General features: G+C 37.9%; 1 protein-coding gene across 4 annotated transcripts in view; it reads right to left on the reverse strand.

Moving 5' to 3' along the window:
- Positions 1-6,243: 6,243 nt before the first annotated feature.
- The window catches only part of LOC108039495 (neurotrimin), a 39,556-nt gene continuing 26,005 nt past the window's right edge, over positions 6,244-19,794 (reverse strand). For all 4 annotated transcript variants that reach the window (XM_044461300.1, XM_044461298.1, XM_044461299.1 and 1 more), the window contains exons 5-10: positions 18,752-18,944; positions 18,270-18,398; positions 9,455-9,574; positions 8,412-8,582; positions 6,879-6,940; positions 6,244-6,751 (exon numbers count right to left, since the gene is read on the reverse strand). In XM_044461300.1, coding sequence (XP_044317235.1) covers positions 6,338-6,751; positions 6,879-6,940; positions 8,412-8,582; positions 9,455-9,574; positions 18,270-18,398; positions 18,752-18,944 — 1,089 coding nt within the window. In that variant the 3' untranslated portion in view covers positions 6,244-6,337. The remainder of the gene's footprint in view (positions 6,752-6,878; positions 6,941-8,411; positions 8,583-9,454; positions 9,575-18,269; positions 18,399-18,751; positions 18,945-19,794) is intronic.

Consider the following 19,794-nt stretch of genomic DNA (forward strand, 5'->3'; position numbering starts at 1 on the left):
GTATGTTAATTAATGTTTATTGAAAGATGAGGAAGTCCCATTTCATCTTCAAACGGATCAAACATTTTGCCTTGTAATATAATATAGTTGTATTTGCGAATAAAAAAAACGTACATTTATTAATAAGCCTTCTGGACATAATTTATTGAATGCGAACAAAAGAAAATGAACTAATTAATAAATTAATATTCATTGAAAAATGTAATGCTCGGGGATTTTACAATCATTTTCGTGGCATTTTCAAGGCAAACAGAGCACAAAGCAGGACATGCAACATCCTTGCGTCAAACTACCAGTGTTTGCTTTTGTATATTTGTTAATTTCTGGCTGTTGCAAATGGCAAACAAACTAAATGCTTAAACGATTTAAAATACAACGCGGGTAGATTTCAATTGGGAAAAAGGCAGCAAAAAGCGGAAAGTAAATAAGCAAATTCAAACGAGTAAACAAACAACAAAGGCGGCAAAAAGGGGCAAATGAAAACGAAAGAAGAAAAAAGCGAGCGGAAAGAATGAACGACGGGTCAAATTTTATGCAGGCGCAAATATTTTAAATGTTAACAATAAAACATGTGCACAGTAAATAAATGCACATGGGAGTGTAAACAGGCTGCAGGAGGCCGAACGCAAACACACAAACACGCAGTCACACACACACACACACTGGCAAACAAACCAACAGCAGAGCCTAAAAGTATGCAATAGGCCCCGGGAAAACCCCCCCAGAAAACACCCTGGGAAACCCCCCACTGAACCCCCTCGCCACATTCAAACAAAAACCGCTTAAAACACTTTACTATCGCATTTTGGAATTGTTCAAATATTTTCGCTCTTCTTTTTGCGTCGCTTGTTGCTGTATTGTTGCTGCATTTTTTTCTAGCCCTATCTTTCTCTCTTTCCCAAATACAAACAATTAAAATCCTCAAATATTTGCGCCAACTGCAAAAAACAAATGTGAACTCGCTGTGCAAAGAAAGGAGTACAAGGAAAAAAATATAAAAAAAAGGCCAGCGGGAAAACGACTGGAAAAGCGGGCAGGTTACGTTAAAGTTGGTCAGCAATTTTTACAGATATAAATACAAATTCGCCGGCGTTTTCGTTTGTTTTTGCCATTTTTTCTTAGCTTTCCTTTACTTTTGCCTGTCTATCATTATTTCAATTCCTCTTATAGCTTAATTTCTTTTTTTCCTGTATGTACTGCTATTACACGAGTGGTTGGCATTTAGTTGCGTATGCGTAATTTATTATAAATATTACGTATACGACCATATGCAACATAATGCTCGGTTTAAATTTTCTTATCAAGCTAAAATATGTTCTTCTTACACAGAAATAGATTCTTTCATATATACATTTATTTAAGGTTTTCTACTACCGAGGATTTAGTTGCGTATGCGTAATTAATTATAAATATTACGTATACGACCATTCGCAACATAATGCTCGCTTTAAATTAGCTTATCGAAATATTATTCAATCAAAAAAGTTTATTATATTTCTTATAAATATTTCTTTTACACCAATGTTGTATTCTATTAATCCAGAAAAGAGTTTCATACCTTATTATTAGTTATTAACAATTCACTTTTCACATTCATTTTGTTCGAGGTACTTTGAATTTCATATTTATGTTGCTTTTTGTACACGAGTTGTCTTTTGCTTATTTTGCTTGGGGCTTGCATGCACTTTAACTATGAGATTACTTTAGGCAAGCATAGTTAAAATGCTTGAGAATTGGAGATTATCAAAATTACGTGCAAGCAATACAAAAATAGTTTGCTACGAATTACATTGAGTACTTGTTGCCAATTTGTGTTGAGTATTTTAGTTGAGTTTCAGTTTTACCGCATTGACTGTAACAAATTCATATTTTAAGAAATTACGTTACTCGTTTCGATCAGCATAAAATAATTAATACTTTTTTCAGTCCATATTTGCAAACTGTTTTCACATGCAAATACTATTGCAGATGATGCTCATTTTTTTTCTCGGCCAGTTGCACTCTCGAATCGTTATTTATTTGCCAGCTTCAATGTTAACAATTTGGGCTAATCGATTTCTCTGACAAGCTTGCAGGTGGCAACTTGAATCGCAAACTATGCATTTCCTGGGTCCACACAAAAGCCAGCATATATAGTACAGAAATATCCGAGATATATATAATATTTAAATGGGAATGTGGGGATGCGGATGGAGAGGCATTAGCTGGAGAGTTTTGCATTTGACGTCGTCACGTGGCTGCTGCTGGATTCACGGTTGTCCTACTCGCTCATCTGCCCACATTTTCCTTGCTCTGGTTTTTCCGCTTTTCCCCAGGAAAAGAGAGACGACATCAAATCATTAGCAGTGCATAAAGCGTGAAACCAGGCACAGACATGCAGATGAATTTAAACTATTAGCAGTGGCAAGAGGAAAGAACGGAGCGAACCGACTCTGCAACAATGTTGGACTCTCATCCGCCTGCAAAGTGCATCCATCGTTAGGCATCTGGATTCGGTTGGGTTTCTGCAGCTTATCCTTACACTGTCGTGAAGAATACGTCCTAAAGCTGATGATTTTGGGGGGAAATTAAACGTTGACTAATTAGCGTGTTCTACAAACAAGAAGTTACATTTAATATTGATTAAATATATTAAAGCAACTGACCTCCCAAGATAAATTTTATTTTAGCTAGTTTTTAGTTTAGCTAGTAAAACATTTTAAGAGGACAAAATGTATGAAAACTTGCAGTTTAACACTTTTGCCATGAAGAAGAGAAACAGCTAATATTTTCATAAGATTTTATATTTAGTAAACTATTTCGTTTATTCAAAAGAAATTTATTATTGGTATACAACAAGTACAAGCATTAGGGTGCAAAAAAAAAATATTAAATGTAAGATTACATTTTGAGTTTTAAGAGTTGCTTAAGTTCTTAGAGTTTCCATAAAAAGGATGAACACGATATGTATGGTGGTTAGAATTAATCATTTGATTAAAGGCAACGGGACGTATAAGTGATATCATTTGAAGCCAATGCGTCGAACTATTAAATACCCTAGTTTTTAGTAAGTGTTAAGATTCGTGGTTTATAAAATAATTGAATTTAATTAAAACTGCGAAAATAAGTATTTAAAGTTTCAGAACCTGGATCGACTTCCCCCAGTGCAGTTGCGACCCCTCTCCCCTCTCCCCCCCGCCAGTCCCCTCCGCCCAGCTCGTCCTCATTCTGGTTGTGGGTCTGGTTCTGGTTGACATAACCCTGCACATTGTTATACACGCAATCTTCGCTTCCTCCCTTGGCCTTTAGTTGTGTCGTGTGAATATAAAAGATGCAAATGCAAAGATATTTTTTCCATTTTCCATTTTCGTTTTTAGGCCCCAAGGAAGCGGCCGGGGAGATGATTCGGATGCTCTGCTGAATTGCGGTGAGTGCAACGTTCTGGGGCAACATTGTCACACAGTTTTGTCCATTGTGTGCAAGCGAGTCTGTGCAATATAAATAACTCGGCCGGAGTTGTGTGCATATTTTGTAACTACAACTTAAAATAAATACAAAATGTTAGTTAGTTCCTCTGCTGTTGGCAACCATCATTTGACCAACGCAAAACACACATTCGCACTCACATCAAAAATATTTGCTCAGTTCGTGTTTGTGTTTGTGTTTGCATTTGAATTTTGTGTTTATTCTTTACGAAACAAATCGAGCTCAAATGTTCATATTCTGATCCTCACTTTTTCATCCAGCACTTATTTTACACTTGTGGTTTTTTCACACTCAGAATGGTATGTACGGAGAAAATTGCATTGACACATTCAACCGGAAGTGAAAAGAAGTAAAATTTAAAAAAATATTTAACTTTCACTAAAAGTTTTAAATTGACTAATCAGTTTGCATACAACTGATGAATCTTATTTTCCATGTTGATATATGAGTAGATTGGTTTTATATTTTTATCTTTTTGCGCAAGCAGCCTTACATCTTGATGGTTGTGACTTTATTTTAATTTGTCTGGGGTTTTAGCCAACTATCGATCAGCCGGATACTTACCCAAAAAAAAAACATTTTTTAAAACTGAGCCTGAACAGCTTTAATACAAATAATATAAAGCTTGGGTAGGATTGTTTCATTCCGCTTAGACTTACCATTTCATGTAGAAAAAAACATTGTACGCTTTTTAGGTTTCCATAGGTATTTCTCTTTATTTTTCATTTTTTTTCTTTCTATTTTTTTGGGGTTTTTTCGATTGCGCGCTTTGGAATATTTAGTTGTATAATCAGATTTTACAGTACAAATATTCATTTCTTATGTACATAAACACAAATCCAACTAAATGCTATTATTTTACTTTATTTTTTTGTTGGAGAGTCGTGGAATTTCCATTATTACGCAGCAAACTTTCGTTTTTTGGTTTTACATCTTGAAATTGTTGGATATTCGCATTGCATATGTAGTTGTCAAATATTTTTATATTTTTTTGTTTATGGCTTATCTTTGTATGGCTGTAGCGTAGACATTAAATGCTTTATGATTTGAATGGTTTTCTGGCTTAGTTTGTTATTTCTTAGGTTTTACTATAGTTTAGTTTGCCTATCTTTCTCCGCCTGCAATTTCCACTAAATTTAGTTTTGTTTGTAACAACGCGTTCGCCTGGGATTTTGTTTATTTAAATAAATTATTTTCCTTTGCCTTACACGTGTAGATTAAACGTAACTTTGATTTGCTAGGCGATTACGTTACAATTTCGTACCCGCAAAAAAAAATATTCCCTATATTTAATTAACTTTATTTTATTCATATATTCATTATATTTAAAATGTATGTCCCTCCTATTTTCCCTCTCCATACATTTGCTTTTTTGGTACGTATATGAGTCAGAGTACATCTGAGTAGTCAGCGTTCAAATAATTTTTACTAGCTTCATTTTTTTGGGGAGCGGAGTTGGATATGCGGATTATACATATGTCTGGGTATTACAGTATTTTTTCGGATATGAACACACACATTTTATTTCGGTATTTACCTCTGTTTATTTTCGCCGCACACATTTTTTTACTGCGAGTTGCTTTTAATGCTTTTGGCACACTTATTTCGGCTTCTTCTGATTTCCCTTCCTTTGATTTACATTATATTTAAACATGGAATTGAGCTGAACACGCACACTTGAGTATTACATTAACATATACGTGGTTACTATGGGTGGTATTGGTATGTGTGAATTCTCAAGATCTGAAGACAGAATTTCGAGTGCCAAAAACAGATATATATTCTCTAGGGATTTTTGTAAAATATATTAAAAACTGGCAAATAACAAAATAAAAGTAAAATAATTATAATAAATAAACACTTTGCATCACCATCAAATTCAAAGGAATGGAAATAAAAACTTTGAATAATTTTGTTTTAAATAAAAACAACCTATGTGTAATCTCGTGCAATTTTTTGAAGATACAATTCTTAACCAGGTCTAATTGAAGGTATATAAGTTTTCTAGTATTAGTGTAATATTTTTTCTAACGCTTCAAGTCACACACACACTTTAAAGGAATTCCAAAATTGTCTTAAATCTAGGGTCCGCAATAAGTCTTTGAGCCATGAGAACGAAAGTGTCCAAATCAAGAACCATATTCAAAAACGAAACTATGTCAGGATCACTAAGGGTGTAAATATTTACAGTTTGCGGTTTGCAAAATTTCTTTTTAGAAATTTCCTTCTCTTGGAGAAGGCCTTAAATATATATACAGAACTCTTGATTAAACACTTAAGACATACAGATATATATATGTTTCTTCCAAAAACCCAATGAATTAATGTTTGAATAATTGCAAAAATAACTTCACTTATTATTTAGACATATAGAAATATCCATATCGATGTCATTACCGTATTAATTATTTATAGTACGCAAATATCCGTTTGCAGTCGTACTTTTTGTTTACTTTAGAGTAGCTAAAGCCATTTAAAGAACCGAACACCATTTAATCTCAATATTGTTTATAGTTTATTTTCCTTTTGTGGGCATGGGGTTTTCATCCTTTTCATCATTTTCCACTAACGAGGTAACATTTAAACGCGTTTTATTTCCCACTTAACTACGACACTTTAGATTCTCCTTCTTCCTTTTGATTTAATATGCATTCAATTAGCCCTGTCCCCTTCCCGTTGCCCATCTAACTTTGCAATTAGCATGGGCGTAGATGATTAGCCCTTGGGGTGGCATCCTCGACAACCCCATTGATTAATGCCCTCTTTTTCCTGGCTTGTGTGTTTGTGGGGAGAGCGGGTTGAGGGGCGGGTCAGAGCCTTTTGCATCATAATCTTGTTTGTATAATTACAATTGAATTAAGCTATAATAATCTTACTCTGCCGGCGTTGCCCGTCTCCAACTCTGCGTTGATCTTTCCCAGCACCTCCTCCACTTTTCCGCCTGACCATCCTCGCGCTTATCCTTCTTCTCATCCCCATCCTCATCCTTATCCTCAACAGCGTCCCCATCCTGCTGGCAAGTGAAACTCGCTTTCTTGGCCTTCTTTTGTCTGCCACCTTTTGTGTGGCAGGACAATGTGGGCCCGGCCTTCGCCATCGCAGTCGCCGTTAATAATGCCAATAAGGCTAATAGAAATGTCCCGATTAGCCGCATTGTCCCACGGACGAGGACCGGGCCACTCCCGCTGGCCGGGTGCTGATCCGGAGCCCGTTCCTTGTAGAGCCTGCCGTTCAGGTTGCGTGACCCATCCTCGCTGCGCGAGTCCTTCTGCACCACCTCGTTCTTCTGCGGGATGAAAGAGAGTGGTTTTGTTTTGATTTGATTGTTGTCTTTTCTTTTCGGCTTGCCAAAGTCCTTTTCATACACGTGTTCTAAGGCTTCAAGGGCCTTTTTTGTGGGAGTCTCTACTTACCGACACTTCGTTGAGATCATCATCACGAAGAATTTTTTTGACATGCCCAGGACGCTCCATTTCTGGAAAAACAACATGAAGAGCATGAAATTTATATTCCTTAGGTACTTTTTAAATGTCGCGAGTAAAAATCATATTTTTTTAAGTCGAACCATTTTTGGTGGTTTCTATTCAAAACTATTAAAGCAGGTCAAAACATTTTTTGATTAATAATTGCAATCTACAAGTAAAACTCAATTAGAAAATTATAGCCAAAGATAGATTTATTTTGTATGCCTCTGTAATTATGTCCGGACAATTTATTATACCCGTTACTCGTAGAGTAAAAGGGTATATTGTATTCGTGGAAAAGTATGTAACAGGTAGAAGGAAGCGTTTCCGACCCTATAAAGTAAATATATTCTTGTTCAGGATCACTAGCCGAGTCGATCTAGCCATGTCCGTCTGTCCGTCTGTCTGTCTGTCTGTCCGTATGAACGCTGAGATCTCGGAAACTATAAAAGCTAGAAGATTGGCATTTTGCATGTAGATTTTAGGAGTTCCTACGCAGCGCAAGTTTGTTTCAAAATGGTGCCACGCCCCCTCTGACGCCCACAAGCCACAAGCTGTGGCCACAGTTTTGATGATATTATGAAAATTTTAATTGATATGTATTTGTTTCGTCAATAAATATAGATTGGCCTAATAAAAGTTTGCCACGCCCTCTCTAACGCCCAAAAACCCATTAAACGCTTAAGCCTGGCTAGCGCCTACATTTCCACCTTTCATGGCGCCATCTAACGGATGACTTTGGAACAGCTGGCCAAGGTGCTCAACAGAGTGAACGTTAGTTCTCGATAAGGATTTCTATTAAAGGAAATTGCGATGGTTTTCATTTGTCAATACCGAACTATATCCCAACAACTATGCAAATCAAATCTAGTTAGCCAAATTGGAGGTCTGACTCAAACAATGGCGTATGTGTGTATGTATGTAAGCATATACATATGTATGTATTTACATTGTACACAGTTGCAATTGACCGGCAAAGATAACTCCTTTCAAAGAAAGCTATTCGCTATACCCGTTACTCGTGTTGTGCAAACATTTAGACTTTAATATACATAATACTATTTAAGGATGTATGTGTTTAGCCAATATAAGTATGTATGTTTAATATTTCTAGTCAATTTATTGCACTCAAAAACATAAACATAAACACAGCTGCTGGTGCAGGACAAAAGCTGCCTGCGCTAAAGCAGCGCTGGTGCTGATGCTCGTGCTGTAAAGCTGCCAGCTTAAGAGATCGCCGAATTCAAATTGATAATTTGAACTTTTTGTCCTTTTTTCCTGTGGTCACTCTAATTCACATTATGTTAATGCAAAATCTAAAGTTGTTTAGCTGAGTAACGGGTATCTAATAGTCGAGGCACTCGACTATAGCGTTCTCTCTTGTTCTAACTAAATTGGTACAATTGTCACCTCAATCCTAAATAATTAAGTTTATATGATAATAAATAATGAGCATTTTATATGACTTTGTGTATTACTCACCATAAAGTCGGATGGTGCCCTCCGTATCGCCGATGCTGTTCTTGGAGATGCACTTGTAGCCCCCGAAATCGCTTAACTGCAGCCGCTTGATGTGCAGAATCATCTCGATGGCATACATATTATTCTCCTTTTCGGTGAGCGCGTAACGATCGCCGGCAATAATCATTTCACCTGTTCCCAGGCAGGAAAACGGTAAAAAAAAAAAACAGGAAAATCGAAATAAGTAACGATGAAACGAGATGAGATGAGATGTTATGTGATGAGTTGAGTTGAGGTGAGAATGAAGTCATGAATACGAAGCAGGGAATCGGGCCAAATGAGCTCGGGTTACGTGAGGAGAAAGGTGCAGAGAGGTGCAGAGAGGTGGAGAGAGGCGGAGAGAGGCGGAGAAAGAAGGAGAGAGGGGCCGGAGGAGCTCTCTTGTGATGAGGACACGAGCCATGGATGATGACATTTCTGGCATTGCCGTCGAGCGTTTTACGTTTACGTTGCGGCTCCCGTCACGTTTGCAATATACGTCAAATGCACTTGACAAAAGATCCAGCCAGCCAGGTCACCCTTTCCCACGGCTTTTCCATTCCCCAGCCCTTCCCCTTTCCCCGGGGGACAACAAAATATTTGAGCTTCGAACACGAACCAAATAAAGACAAATTGCGGCATTGAAAGGTTTATAAAGTTTGAACCAGTCCGAGTCTCAACTCGCACAGATGCTAAATGAAAAATTCAATTCATCATTTACTTTAACGACACAGAGAAAAAAATCATTCAACAATATATGATCGAAATTGCTTTTAGATTACATACTATACATACTATTACATACTATAAGACCATCATTAAAATTACATTTTTTGGAAACAGAAAATTAATAAATACAAGCCACTATTAAAAATATTAAATATTGAAGTCATTTTTGGTTTATTCTTTAGATACAAATATTTAAAAAAAATGGTTTTCGTGGCTTCCTTTAAAAAAAAAATTAGGAAATGAGGTGAACGTTTTTCTCGGTGGGTGAATTTTCTTGTGATGTTTTCCCGACTTACCATTCTCGCGCTGCCAATAATTGATGGCCTTCGGCGATGCCTCGACATTGCAAATTAATGTGACATCCGTGAGGACCGGGGCGCCGACCAATTGATTTGGCACTTGCACCAGCGGATGAACTGCGAAGCAGAAGATGAACGAAAAGGGGTTAAATTAGAGGGGGTTACTGCTCCCAGTGGCAGTGCCAATTGTTGAGCCATCAGTGGCTGTGACCTTGCCCGCCCCGCCCCCGCCCCCGCCCCCCGCGCACTAGACTGGCAATTAAGCTGGCCACAAGGGACCAAAGTCAAACTTCAAACCCTTTTGTTGGACTCCAGATTCCAGCTGTGATTTTCCCGCTCTAAGCTTTCAATTTTTTTTTGTTTTTGTTGTAGGTTAATGGCAGCACCAACAACAACTGATACGATTTTAATTGAAAATGAATTATTTTGTTGTTAGAGTGAGAGCCAACAATCCAGGCCAGCAATCAGGACTCGGCAGCAGCATCCATCGTTTTCGCCCAGCGGTCAGTCAGTGGCAAATAAAACGAGCAAGCAATTCTTCCCATTTTTTTCACAGACTTTTCCCCATTTTTCCCATTTTCCACATCCTATTAGGGATACACTCACTCATCGGTGGTGCTGGGAATTGGCTTACTCAGACAGGGGAATGATGATTCCTGAACGGTTTAATGATTTCCCTGTTCAAATCGACTGTTGACGGAAGAGTTATGGAATCACAAAAGGTCACAAACATTCTTTGATGTATTGATTCACTGTTGCAGGATTCGGGGATATTTGAAAACAATTTAATCAAATAAATTTAAGAAAACAAGTATTTAAAACTCTATGAATTCATTAATGCATTTAGTGTTTAAAGCTTATACAATTCTAAAATATTAAAAAAAAATAAAATTATCTATTCTTTATGATTTTTTATAAAGATCAAAATAGATTTATATATATATGAATCAGTACAACGGGGAAATTCCTTATAAAAACTATTAAATAATTCGGTTTTAATGAGGTATTTGAAAACCAAAAAGAAATGAATTGTTATCCACGCTTGAGAATTTTTGTTTTAAATTATATAACCATATGAAATTAAATAACAAAAATATACAAATATTTTCAAAGCTTTACATATATAAATGTCCAAGTATTTAGTTAAAACTTAATTTTTTAGAGCATTTTAAGTTCGCCAAGGTCAGCCCATTAATTCATCGCTTTTGCCCTTTGGAGCTTTTCCATGTTGTTCGTGTCGTGTTAAGTTTTTTTTGCGTTCCTCTTCGATCTTTTTGTAAGTTGTTGTTGTGTTTTTTGTTTTTTTTTGCGTTTTTCACTGTTTTTCTGCCCCTTTCACCCTTGTCTTTGACGTTGTCTTGAAGCCGCCCAAGGGAGCGCAGCAGGAGAGGCGAAAGACCAAAGGAGCAAAGGAGCAAAGGACCACAGGCCAGAGCCACTGACCATCATTGTTTTTTGGCTTTTCAACTTTGCTGTTACAACCCACTGCGCAAACCCCCCATCGCCCCCCTTCGCCCCGAGCTGCATTCGAGCGTTCATTATTGGTCAATTTATTGGATTTGTGCATGCCGCACTCTCGGCACGGCTCCATGTGGTGTCCGGATTTTCAGTCCGAGGGGCCATTCCCCGCCCAGAATAGTGCAGCATATGTCATGTGCTGTTCGCAGAGGGAGGGCGCCTCATAATACCCAATTCCCGCTTTAGCCTACCACTTATTGAAAATTCAATTTGTCCTAATAGAGTTTTCTAGCAGGCAGCATCTGGCAGGCAGCAACAATAACTACTTCTGCTACTTACAACAAGATTTAAGATATTTATTACGCACTTGACTGTTTTTTAATTGCAAGTAATATTAGGTCCTATCCTTTAACAAAAAATCTACTTATTGTATTGATTGTTAGTACAGTAGAACCCCGGTTATCCGGCCTTCGATTATCCGGCCCTCCGCGTTTTCCGGGTTACTGAATGGGTCAATTACAGATTTTCTTAAACATCATTGTATATCAAATATTATACTAAGTCAATACATTTCCCCTTTTGTGTACCTATACGACTAAACTTGATTTCACTTTTCAAAATACGTAGAAAATAATTGAATTTTTTAAATCTTTTATGTCTTCCGTGCTATCCGAATATTCGATTATCCGCGGCACCCCTTCTCCACATAACCTCGGATAAACGGGGTTCTACTGTATTTGTAAAATGATCTTGGCTAGAGATCACATTTAATTACATAAATTAAAATCATAACCATTCAGTAATAATCACTTAAGAAAAATTCTTTTCAAAAAAAGAGTGGCTTAATGTGCCATATTAATTAAATTTTTTCTTTATTTTGAATACCTATTTCTTGGTAATTTTGAATGCTCTACAAATCTTCAACTTTAATTCTCTTCTGAATCGGTGGTGGTGTCGGTGGAGTTATCAGTGGAACTATCAATACATATCAGTGGAGCCACCAGTCGAGCTATCAGTGCACCCATCAGTGGAGCTATCGGTGGAGTTATAAGTGGAGTCATCAGTGGTGATATCAGTGTTGGTATCAGTGGAGGTCTCAGTGGAGTTGCAATCGGTGGTGCTGGCCGGTCTCGGGCTACGTCGGTGATGTCTGCCCCGACCGCCCAACGGAAACATCTACGTATTTACCACCAGAGTCGTCTTTTCCAACGCCTATTCCAAAGCCATCCAAAGTTCCTTGGTCAAAGTCAACGCTAACGGGACCAACCTTAACGCCGAATCCATAATAATTGCCATCTCTTTGGGCCACTACCACTGCCACCAGGGCCAGAAAAGTAATCGCAATGTAGGCTCGCATTCTCACACTTTTGCTCCAATCGCAACTGATGTCGATTCAGTCTACGCCAAGCCCCTTTTATACCCAAAAACTCAAAACATCTCCAAAATGCAGCCATCACCCACCCAAGAATCCCCGTGACGTCATCTGTGTGCTTAGCTGGAATCTCCGAAGAATGGAGAATTGCTAGATTGGGGGTTGTCGAACTCTAATTATTCGTTTGCATATCGTTTGGCGACTGCTGGCCCATGTTGGAATTAAATATATTGTTTCTATTTTTATCTTAAATGTTTGAGTTTGAAATGACTGTGGGACTAAAGAGGAAGATTTGCTGACAACTGCGTCTATTTTGCAAATAAAATAATTTACCTTACGAATAAAAGAGAAAAAAAAGTTTCTAAAATTTGTAAAATATCTAGATTGTACTGCTATTTTGCTGAAATAAACTAGCAGTAAAGCAGAATATTTTTTATATCAATTATTTAACGTTTTTAAAATTTAGCAGAAACAAAACTAACAATGAATATGGAACCAATTATTGGGAATACAAATCTGTATACCCTTTGTAGCATGTAACCTGCAACAGGGTTCCTGGTTCTTGCAACACGAGCTGATGGTGTGTGTATTTAAGGCTGTATGATCGGTAGAAAATGGGGTTCTGTAAATCCTTGTGCTACTTGATCGCAAATACTTTTAAGTCCTAAAAAAAGCACGTGCGGATCTTAACATCGATCGGGGGAGTCGTAAAATTACGCGGGAAAGGTACCTTTTTCGAATACCCTATGGGAGATGTCACTCCTGATGTCACTTCCGGCTTATTTATTATTTATAGCCACAGCGGATGCCCACTCAACCATTATTACCGAATTCCAAAATGTATGCTAATTGGTGATCCCATTTAAAACCGGCAAAGCTAATTGCCCAAAACATATTATAAAAGCTCCGCAGGAAAATGTTATTTAACAATATTTAATATATAATAGAAATTTCATTTAATTTAAGTATCTGTCTTGATTGTTTTATATATGTCTAGTATAACGTAAATAATTAATAAACGTATTAAAAAAAATGAAATTAATACAAAATATAACTTCAAAGAATAATCGGGATTTAATAACTGCAAAGTATAATTTAGGTGCAATGTTAAAAAAAAAAAAATTCATATAAAAATTTCTCCAACTTTAGTCATAGTAATGTGAGCGGTTAGAGCTGACACTAATCAATGACAGTAAAACTATGTGGGGGCTTGCATTTATAAACGTTATTTACGTTTTTTTTTTTATTTCATTTTATTTATTTTATTTCACTTCTTTCCTATCTGTTGTTTTATTTTATTTATTTTATTTTGATTTCTCCACAACTCACATCCCGCAACACTCTCTTTAATTTCACTTAAATTCACTAAATAACTATAATAAATAATGAAAAGGAAATATAAAATGATACCTTTTTCATTTTCAAAATATCGAAAATTTTTTTATTGCTTTATCTTGAAGAACAACTTCTTGAGAACATTTCCCCAAATTTTCATAGAGATTTGAGCAGTAGAAGGAAAGTTACAGCGCTCCTAGCCGCGCTCCTCATCCCCGCCCAATCCCAAACTTGAAACTTTAAACGCGAATATCTCGAAATGGTGTTTTGAAAAATGACTTTGCGGTGATATGGATTGGCCAAAAAACTACTGAACCGGCTTTTTTCAAATTTTTTTTTTAATGTTCGTAATGAATTTGTGTGTACTTGAACAATCGATTTTTCATGGAAAAATTTTTATTTCGCCGAAATAGATACTTTTGTAAGAATTCTAACGATCAAAAACTTCATTATACCTGTTACTCGTAGAGTAAAAGGGTATATTGTATTCGTGCAAAAGTATGTAACAGCTAGAAGGAAGCGTTTCCGACCCTATAAAGTATATATATTCTTGATCAGGGTCACTAGCCGAGTCGATATAGCCATGTCCATCTGTCCGTCTGTCTGTCTGTCCTTATGAACGCAGAGATCTCGGAAACTATAAAAGCTAGAAGATTGACATTTTGCATGTAGATTTTAGGAGTTCCTACGCAGCGCTAGTTTGTTTCAAAAGGGTGCCACGCCCCCTTTAACGCCCACAATCGCTTAAATACGATTTTAAAAATTTAAATATTTCGGAAAAGTACAAATGCAGTTTTATTGTGTTTATCAATAGCTATCGAAATGTAGAAGAAATTTTTCAAATCGGACCATTCGTTAAAAAGTTATGCGTGATCAAAGTTTCTATCTCCATCTCCCTCGCACTCCCTTTACCTGAGTAACGGGTATCTGATAGTCGGGGCACCCGACTATAGCGTTCTCTCTTGTATTATATGTGAAACGGAGCACAATATTTTTTTGCAGAACTGTACGTATTGACAGTGAATCAAATTTTTAAATATTTTTATATATAAAAGATCGGCCAAAGAGGAAGCTAATCAGAGCTAAGCGGAATGTTTTTAAAAGCTCGCAGGCGTGGGCGTTGGAAAGAACTATTGGAGTATGGAATAATTCAGATAGTTGAGATCTGGGCTTACTCTATATACAGAGTTACAAAATTATCCTGCCACAGGGCTTACTTTTAGGATAGACCAAGCGCACTACAATACCACTTAAGTGTTTGTAAAATTATCTTGGCTAGTTGTCATATTTTATTACATAAATTAAAATCATAGCCATTCAGTACTAATTATCTGAGAAAAAGTGTCTTTAAACAAAGAGTGCTTTAATGTGTCAAATTAATTATATTTTATTTATTTTTATACCCTTGCAGAGGGTATTATAATTTCAGTCAAATGCTTGCAACGCAGTGAAGGAGACATTTCCGAACCTATAAAATATACGCAAACTAGTCCTTCAGTTTTAAAGCTATCTGCCTGAAACTTTCCCAAAAGTTGTCTTTCTATTGCAGGTAGTATATAAGTCGGAAATAGCCGGATCGGGCGACTATATCATATAGTTGCCATATAACTGATTGATCTGAAATGCCATAACTTTGGTGTTTGTAATGGGATTTTCTATGGGTTTTATTTTTGGCCCATTAATCCGACCTACCAAATTTCATAAGGATCGGCCGACTATATCTATAGCTGTCATATAACTGAACGATTGCAAATGCCATAAATTTGGTGATTTTAAAGTTAGGAAGTTGGGATTTTTTATTCATTTTAGTTTTGGCCAACCAATATAATTTACAGAATATTCTGCAAGGGTATATCAACTTCGGCTCCGCCCGAAGTTAGCTTTCCTTTCTTGTTAAAACCTATTTCTTGGTAATTTTGAATGCTCTACAAATCTACAAATTTACTCCTTAATTCTCTCCCGAATCGGTGGTGGTGTCGGTGGAGTTATCAGTGAAACTATCAGTGGTGTTATCAGTGGATCCATCAGTAGAGTCATCAATCTAGATATCAGTGGTGTTTTCAGTGGAGTCATCAGTGGTGCTATCCACTGTTCTCGGTGGTGCTATCGGTGGAGCTGTTCTCGGTGGAGCTTTCAGTGGAGCTGCTCTTGGTGGCGCTTTCAGTGGAGCTGATCTCGGTGGAGCTTTCAGTGGAGCTATCAGTGGAGCTGCTAGCCGTGGAGCCGCTTTCGCCGGTAGAGCTCTCGTTGGAGTTGGATGGAGTTGTGGCATGTGTGGGAAGGGGGCGACGTGTGCGACCTGGGTGACCTGGGCGAACTCGTTGACGTTTAGGACCTCCAGACCCTCCAAAACTTCCACGACCTCCACGACCTCCACGATATACAGGACTTTCAAAACCTCCAGGACCTCCAGGACTTCCAGGACCTCCAAGACCTCCAGGACCTCCAGGACCTCCAGAACCTCCAGGACCTCCTAAACCTCCAGGACCTCCAAAACCTCTAGGACCTCCAAAACCTCCAAAACCTCCAGGACCTCCAAAACCTCCAGAACCTCCAAAACCTGCAGAACGGCCGGGACCAGGATTGTCAGAAGGGATACGACTTTCGTATTCACCACCATAGCCTCTAGGGGGCCCTACTCCAAAGCCACCACGGCCACCGAATCCACCACCATAACCGCCATCTCTTTGGGCCACTACCACTGCCACCAGGGCCAGAAGGGTAATCGCAATGTAGGAACGCATTCTCACACTTTTGCTCCAATCGCAACTGATGTCGATTCAGTCTACGCCAAGCCCCTTTTATACCCAAAAACTCAAAACATCTCCAAAATGCAGCCATCACCCACCCAAGAATCCCCGTGACGTCATCTGTGTGCTTAGCTGGAATCTCCGAAGAATGGAGAATTGCTAGATTGGGGGTTGTCGAACTCTAATTATTCGTTTGCATATCGTTTGGCGACTGCTGGCCCATGTTGGAATTAAATCCATTGTTTCTATTTTCATCTTAAATGTTTGAGTTTGAAATGACTGTGAGGCTATTTTGCAAATGATTAATAATTTACCTTTATAAAAAAACAAGAAAAAAAAAGTTTCTTAAATTTGTAAAATATTTAGACTGTACTGCTATTATTGTGAAATAAACTTGCAGTAAAACTGAACATTCTTTGTATCAATTTTGTAACGTTCTTAAAATGTAGCAAAAACAAAACTACCAATGAATATGGAACTATTTATTGGGAATACAAAACTTTTTTTTTAAATAATTTTGAAATTGTATATTAAACCAGCATTTAAGTCTAAAATATTTTTGCTTAAAGTCTAAAATACGTTTTAGCTCATCTATACAATTTCAACTAAAGTTAATTCGAATCATGGCTGTCAAGGCTGTCTTAAAGGGAGGGATTTCTTAAACTTTGCACACCCACTTAGTGCTAATACCCAGCGAAGGACCTCCGAGGAGCCACTTCATTTTCTGATTAGAATCAATCAAGTAGCGGGGTGAAAAGTGCGCCAAGGTAGACGTGGGTGGCTTTAAAGTAACGCGACTTTTCCCGCTTTTCGCACATATGGACTTTTGAATTAAAATTACGGGGACCGAGCGGTGGAAGGCATCTTTCGAAGTCAAGTGAAAATAAAATGACAAAGGAAAACGAAAACGAATTTGTGGCATAGATAAAATAAAATTAAAAGGAAAATTAATTCTTGTGGCAAGGAGAGAATCGGCAGGATGTGTGCGTGGCTGAAAAAACTGGCGCCACATTTTCACGACCGTGTCAATATAATTTTCGGATACGATCTTTTGGATTTTCAGCCAAGCTGATGCTCCTTGGTTTCGCCCCGCTTTCCTCCATCTCTTTTCATTTTTTCCCTTTATTTTTGTCTGTACTCTTCCGCTCCTCTTGCTTTTCCGGTTACCAAATTGTCGTCGTTTGAACTTTCGCCCCTTTGGAAATTTCATTAACTTTGATGCGGGAAGGTAAACCATTATGAAGGGGTTACGAGGGGTTTTTAAGAGGGTATTCATGGGGGCAGACAGGGGGATAGTGCTGCACTGCCCTTAACAATTACCACTTCACATGATACACACACCCACCAGCTCACATGAGCTTAAAGTTTTACTGCAGAAACGTGACGTTGCGTTGCCCCAAGAAACACTTTTACCCCCGCACATTTGCCATTTTCCCAGTCCGTAAAAATGCCCTTTGACCCCACTCCCTCCCCCCCCCATTCTTCAGTTTGGCAACCTAATGCATTTGGAAAGTTTGCCGGCCACGTGAAGGAAGCTGCCGGATATCGAAACGGAAACACTTGCATTTGCCGCCGCTGCGTTATTGCTGCGGTTCTTTTCCTGTTCCTGTTCCGCTTCCGGTTATGGTTGTGCTTCTGATTCGGGCTCCCCCTCCTCCCCCTGGAAGCCCCCTTCTGGAACACGCACATCACATCCGAGCCGGGCTATATGTTACCATTATGATTATTATACGGCATTAGCTGCCTTCGGCTGCCATAAATCAGGGCATTTTCTTGGCCAACAGCAGCAGGTGGCGCCACCCATTTATCATGTATCATATATGGACGTACCATACATATTTATATAACATATATGGAGCACAGAATATAGAGAGGTGGAACAGGGGGGGATACTCACAGTGCACCTGTAGCTTCATCCGTTTGCTCACCGTCGGCGGCACTCCGTTGGAGGCGATGCACATGTAGGCGCCCATTTCCGATCGCGTGATCTTTGACAGCGTCAGCATTTCGCCCTCCACCGATTGGGCTGTGGATATACAAGGCCAGGATACACGTATATATTTATGTATAGCAGACATGGACATGCGGTCGGTTAGTCAGCTCAAGTGTGAGCCTAAGGTGTTTCAATGCTTTCGAGCTCATAAATATTTTAACAAAACTTTTCAGTATTATACAGAATTATTTAATCATTAGGATAAGATTGATTAGCTATACAAACTTAGCGTCTTTAATAGCCTTTTGCTTTTATTAATTCAAATCTCAGCGAATACGCTTGAAATCAACAGCAGACTATTTTGAAAATCATTTAAAATATTTGATTTTTTAATCGGTTACGGTTGGCTTATTAACACTATAGATTGTGGGGCTTGTATTATTTACCTTTTGTTTTCTGGTGCGAGCCATTGCGGGCAATAATTTCCCTTCCGTCCTCTCGTCGCCACGTGATCTTGGGTTTGGGATGACCTCGAGCTCGACATACGAGTTTGGCGGACCCGCCCTCTGGAACCATCATATCCCCAGAGGTCTCTTCATTGATGATGTCCGGCGGAATGACCACCTCCAAGGTGGCAGTCTGTTGGCGAAAATATTTCAAAACATTTTTTAATCATTTGTTCGAGATATGACACAAATCACGTATACGACGGGTTGCCTATCCTTATGAAAATCATTATGGTCTAAATCTGCAAAATATATGCTTTATTTTTCGGGTTTTTAATCAAAAGCCTGGGAAATAGTGGTCTAATGTTGGAATGTCATATCTTGTTAAATTCGTTATAATTTTCCCAATCAAGTGGCATTCACAGCTTTCTTGAAAAAAATATTGATGATAGCCCTTATAAAAACTATGAAAATCCGGAAAAAAACAGCTTTATTTTCCGGTTTGTTTTTGTCAAAACACTGTGAAATAGTGATCGCATATTGGAATGCCATACATCGTTGAATTTGTTTTACAATTTCCAAAAAAGTGACATTCACAGCTAAAAAAATTTATTTTAGACCAGTTTTTGCAAAAAATTATTTTAAAAAAAAAGTCTGAAAAAATAAAAAATTATTCCAAATCAACCGGGAATCGAAAGTTTTGGTCCTTAGCTGAACAAAACAGTCGTTTATTTGGCCGTGCATTTTATTTCGGCGAAGTTAGAACAAAACAAACAAACATGAACATTATTAAATACAAATATTTTGATTATCCATACTTCTCAATTATTAGAATCTAATTTTACCAGATGTGTAATATTTTGCAACTGATTTCTATTGCTTGTGCTGAGCTAATTACACATTTTTTCGGCATGTGATAGCTAGTTGGCTACAGTGATCAATGGCAGTTGAATTTCACGAGCTGTTGCCGCAGCCAAAAGTTTATTAATTTTATATCGTATCACTTGGACGCTTTCATTGCCTTTCATTAGACCCTAGCCCCT

The sequence above is a fragment of the Drosophila rhopaloa genome, unplaced genomic scaffold, assembly GCF_018152115.1.
Source record: "Drosophila rhopaloa isolate 14029-0021.01 unplaced genomic scaffold, ASM1815211v1 contig_3, whole genome shotgun sequence".
NCBI classification, from domain to species: domain Eukaryota; kingdom Metazoa; phylum Arthropoda; class Insecta; order Diptera; family Drosophilidae; genus Drosophila; species Drosophila rhopaloa.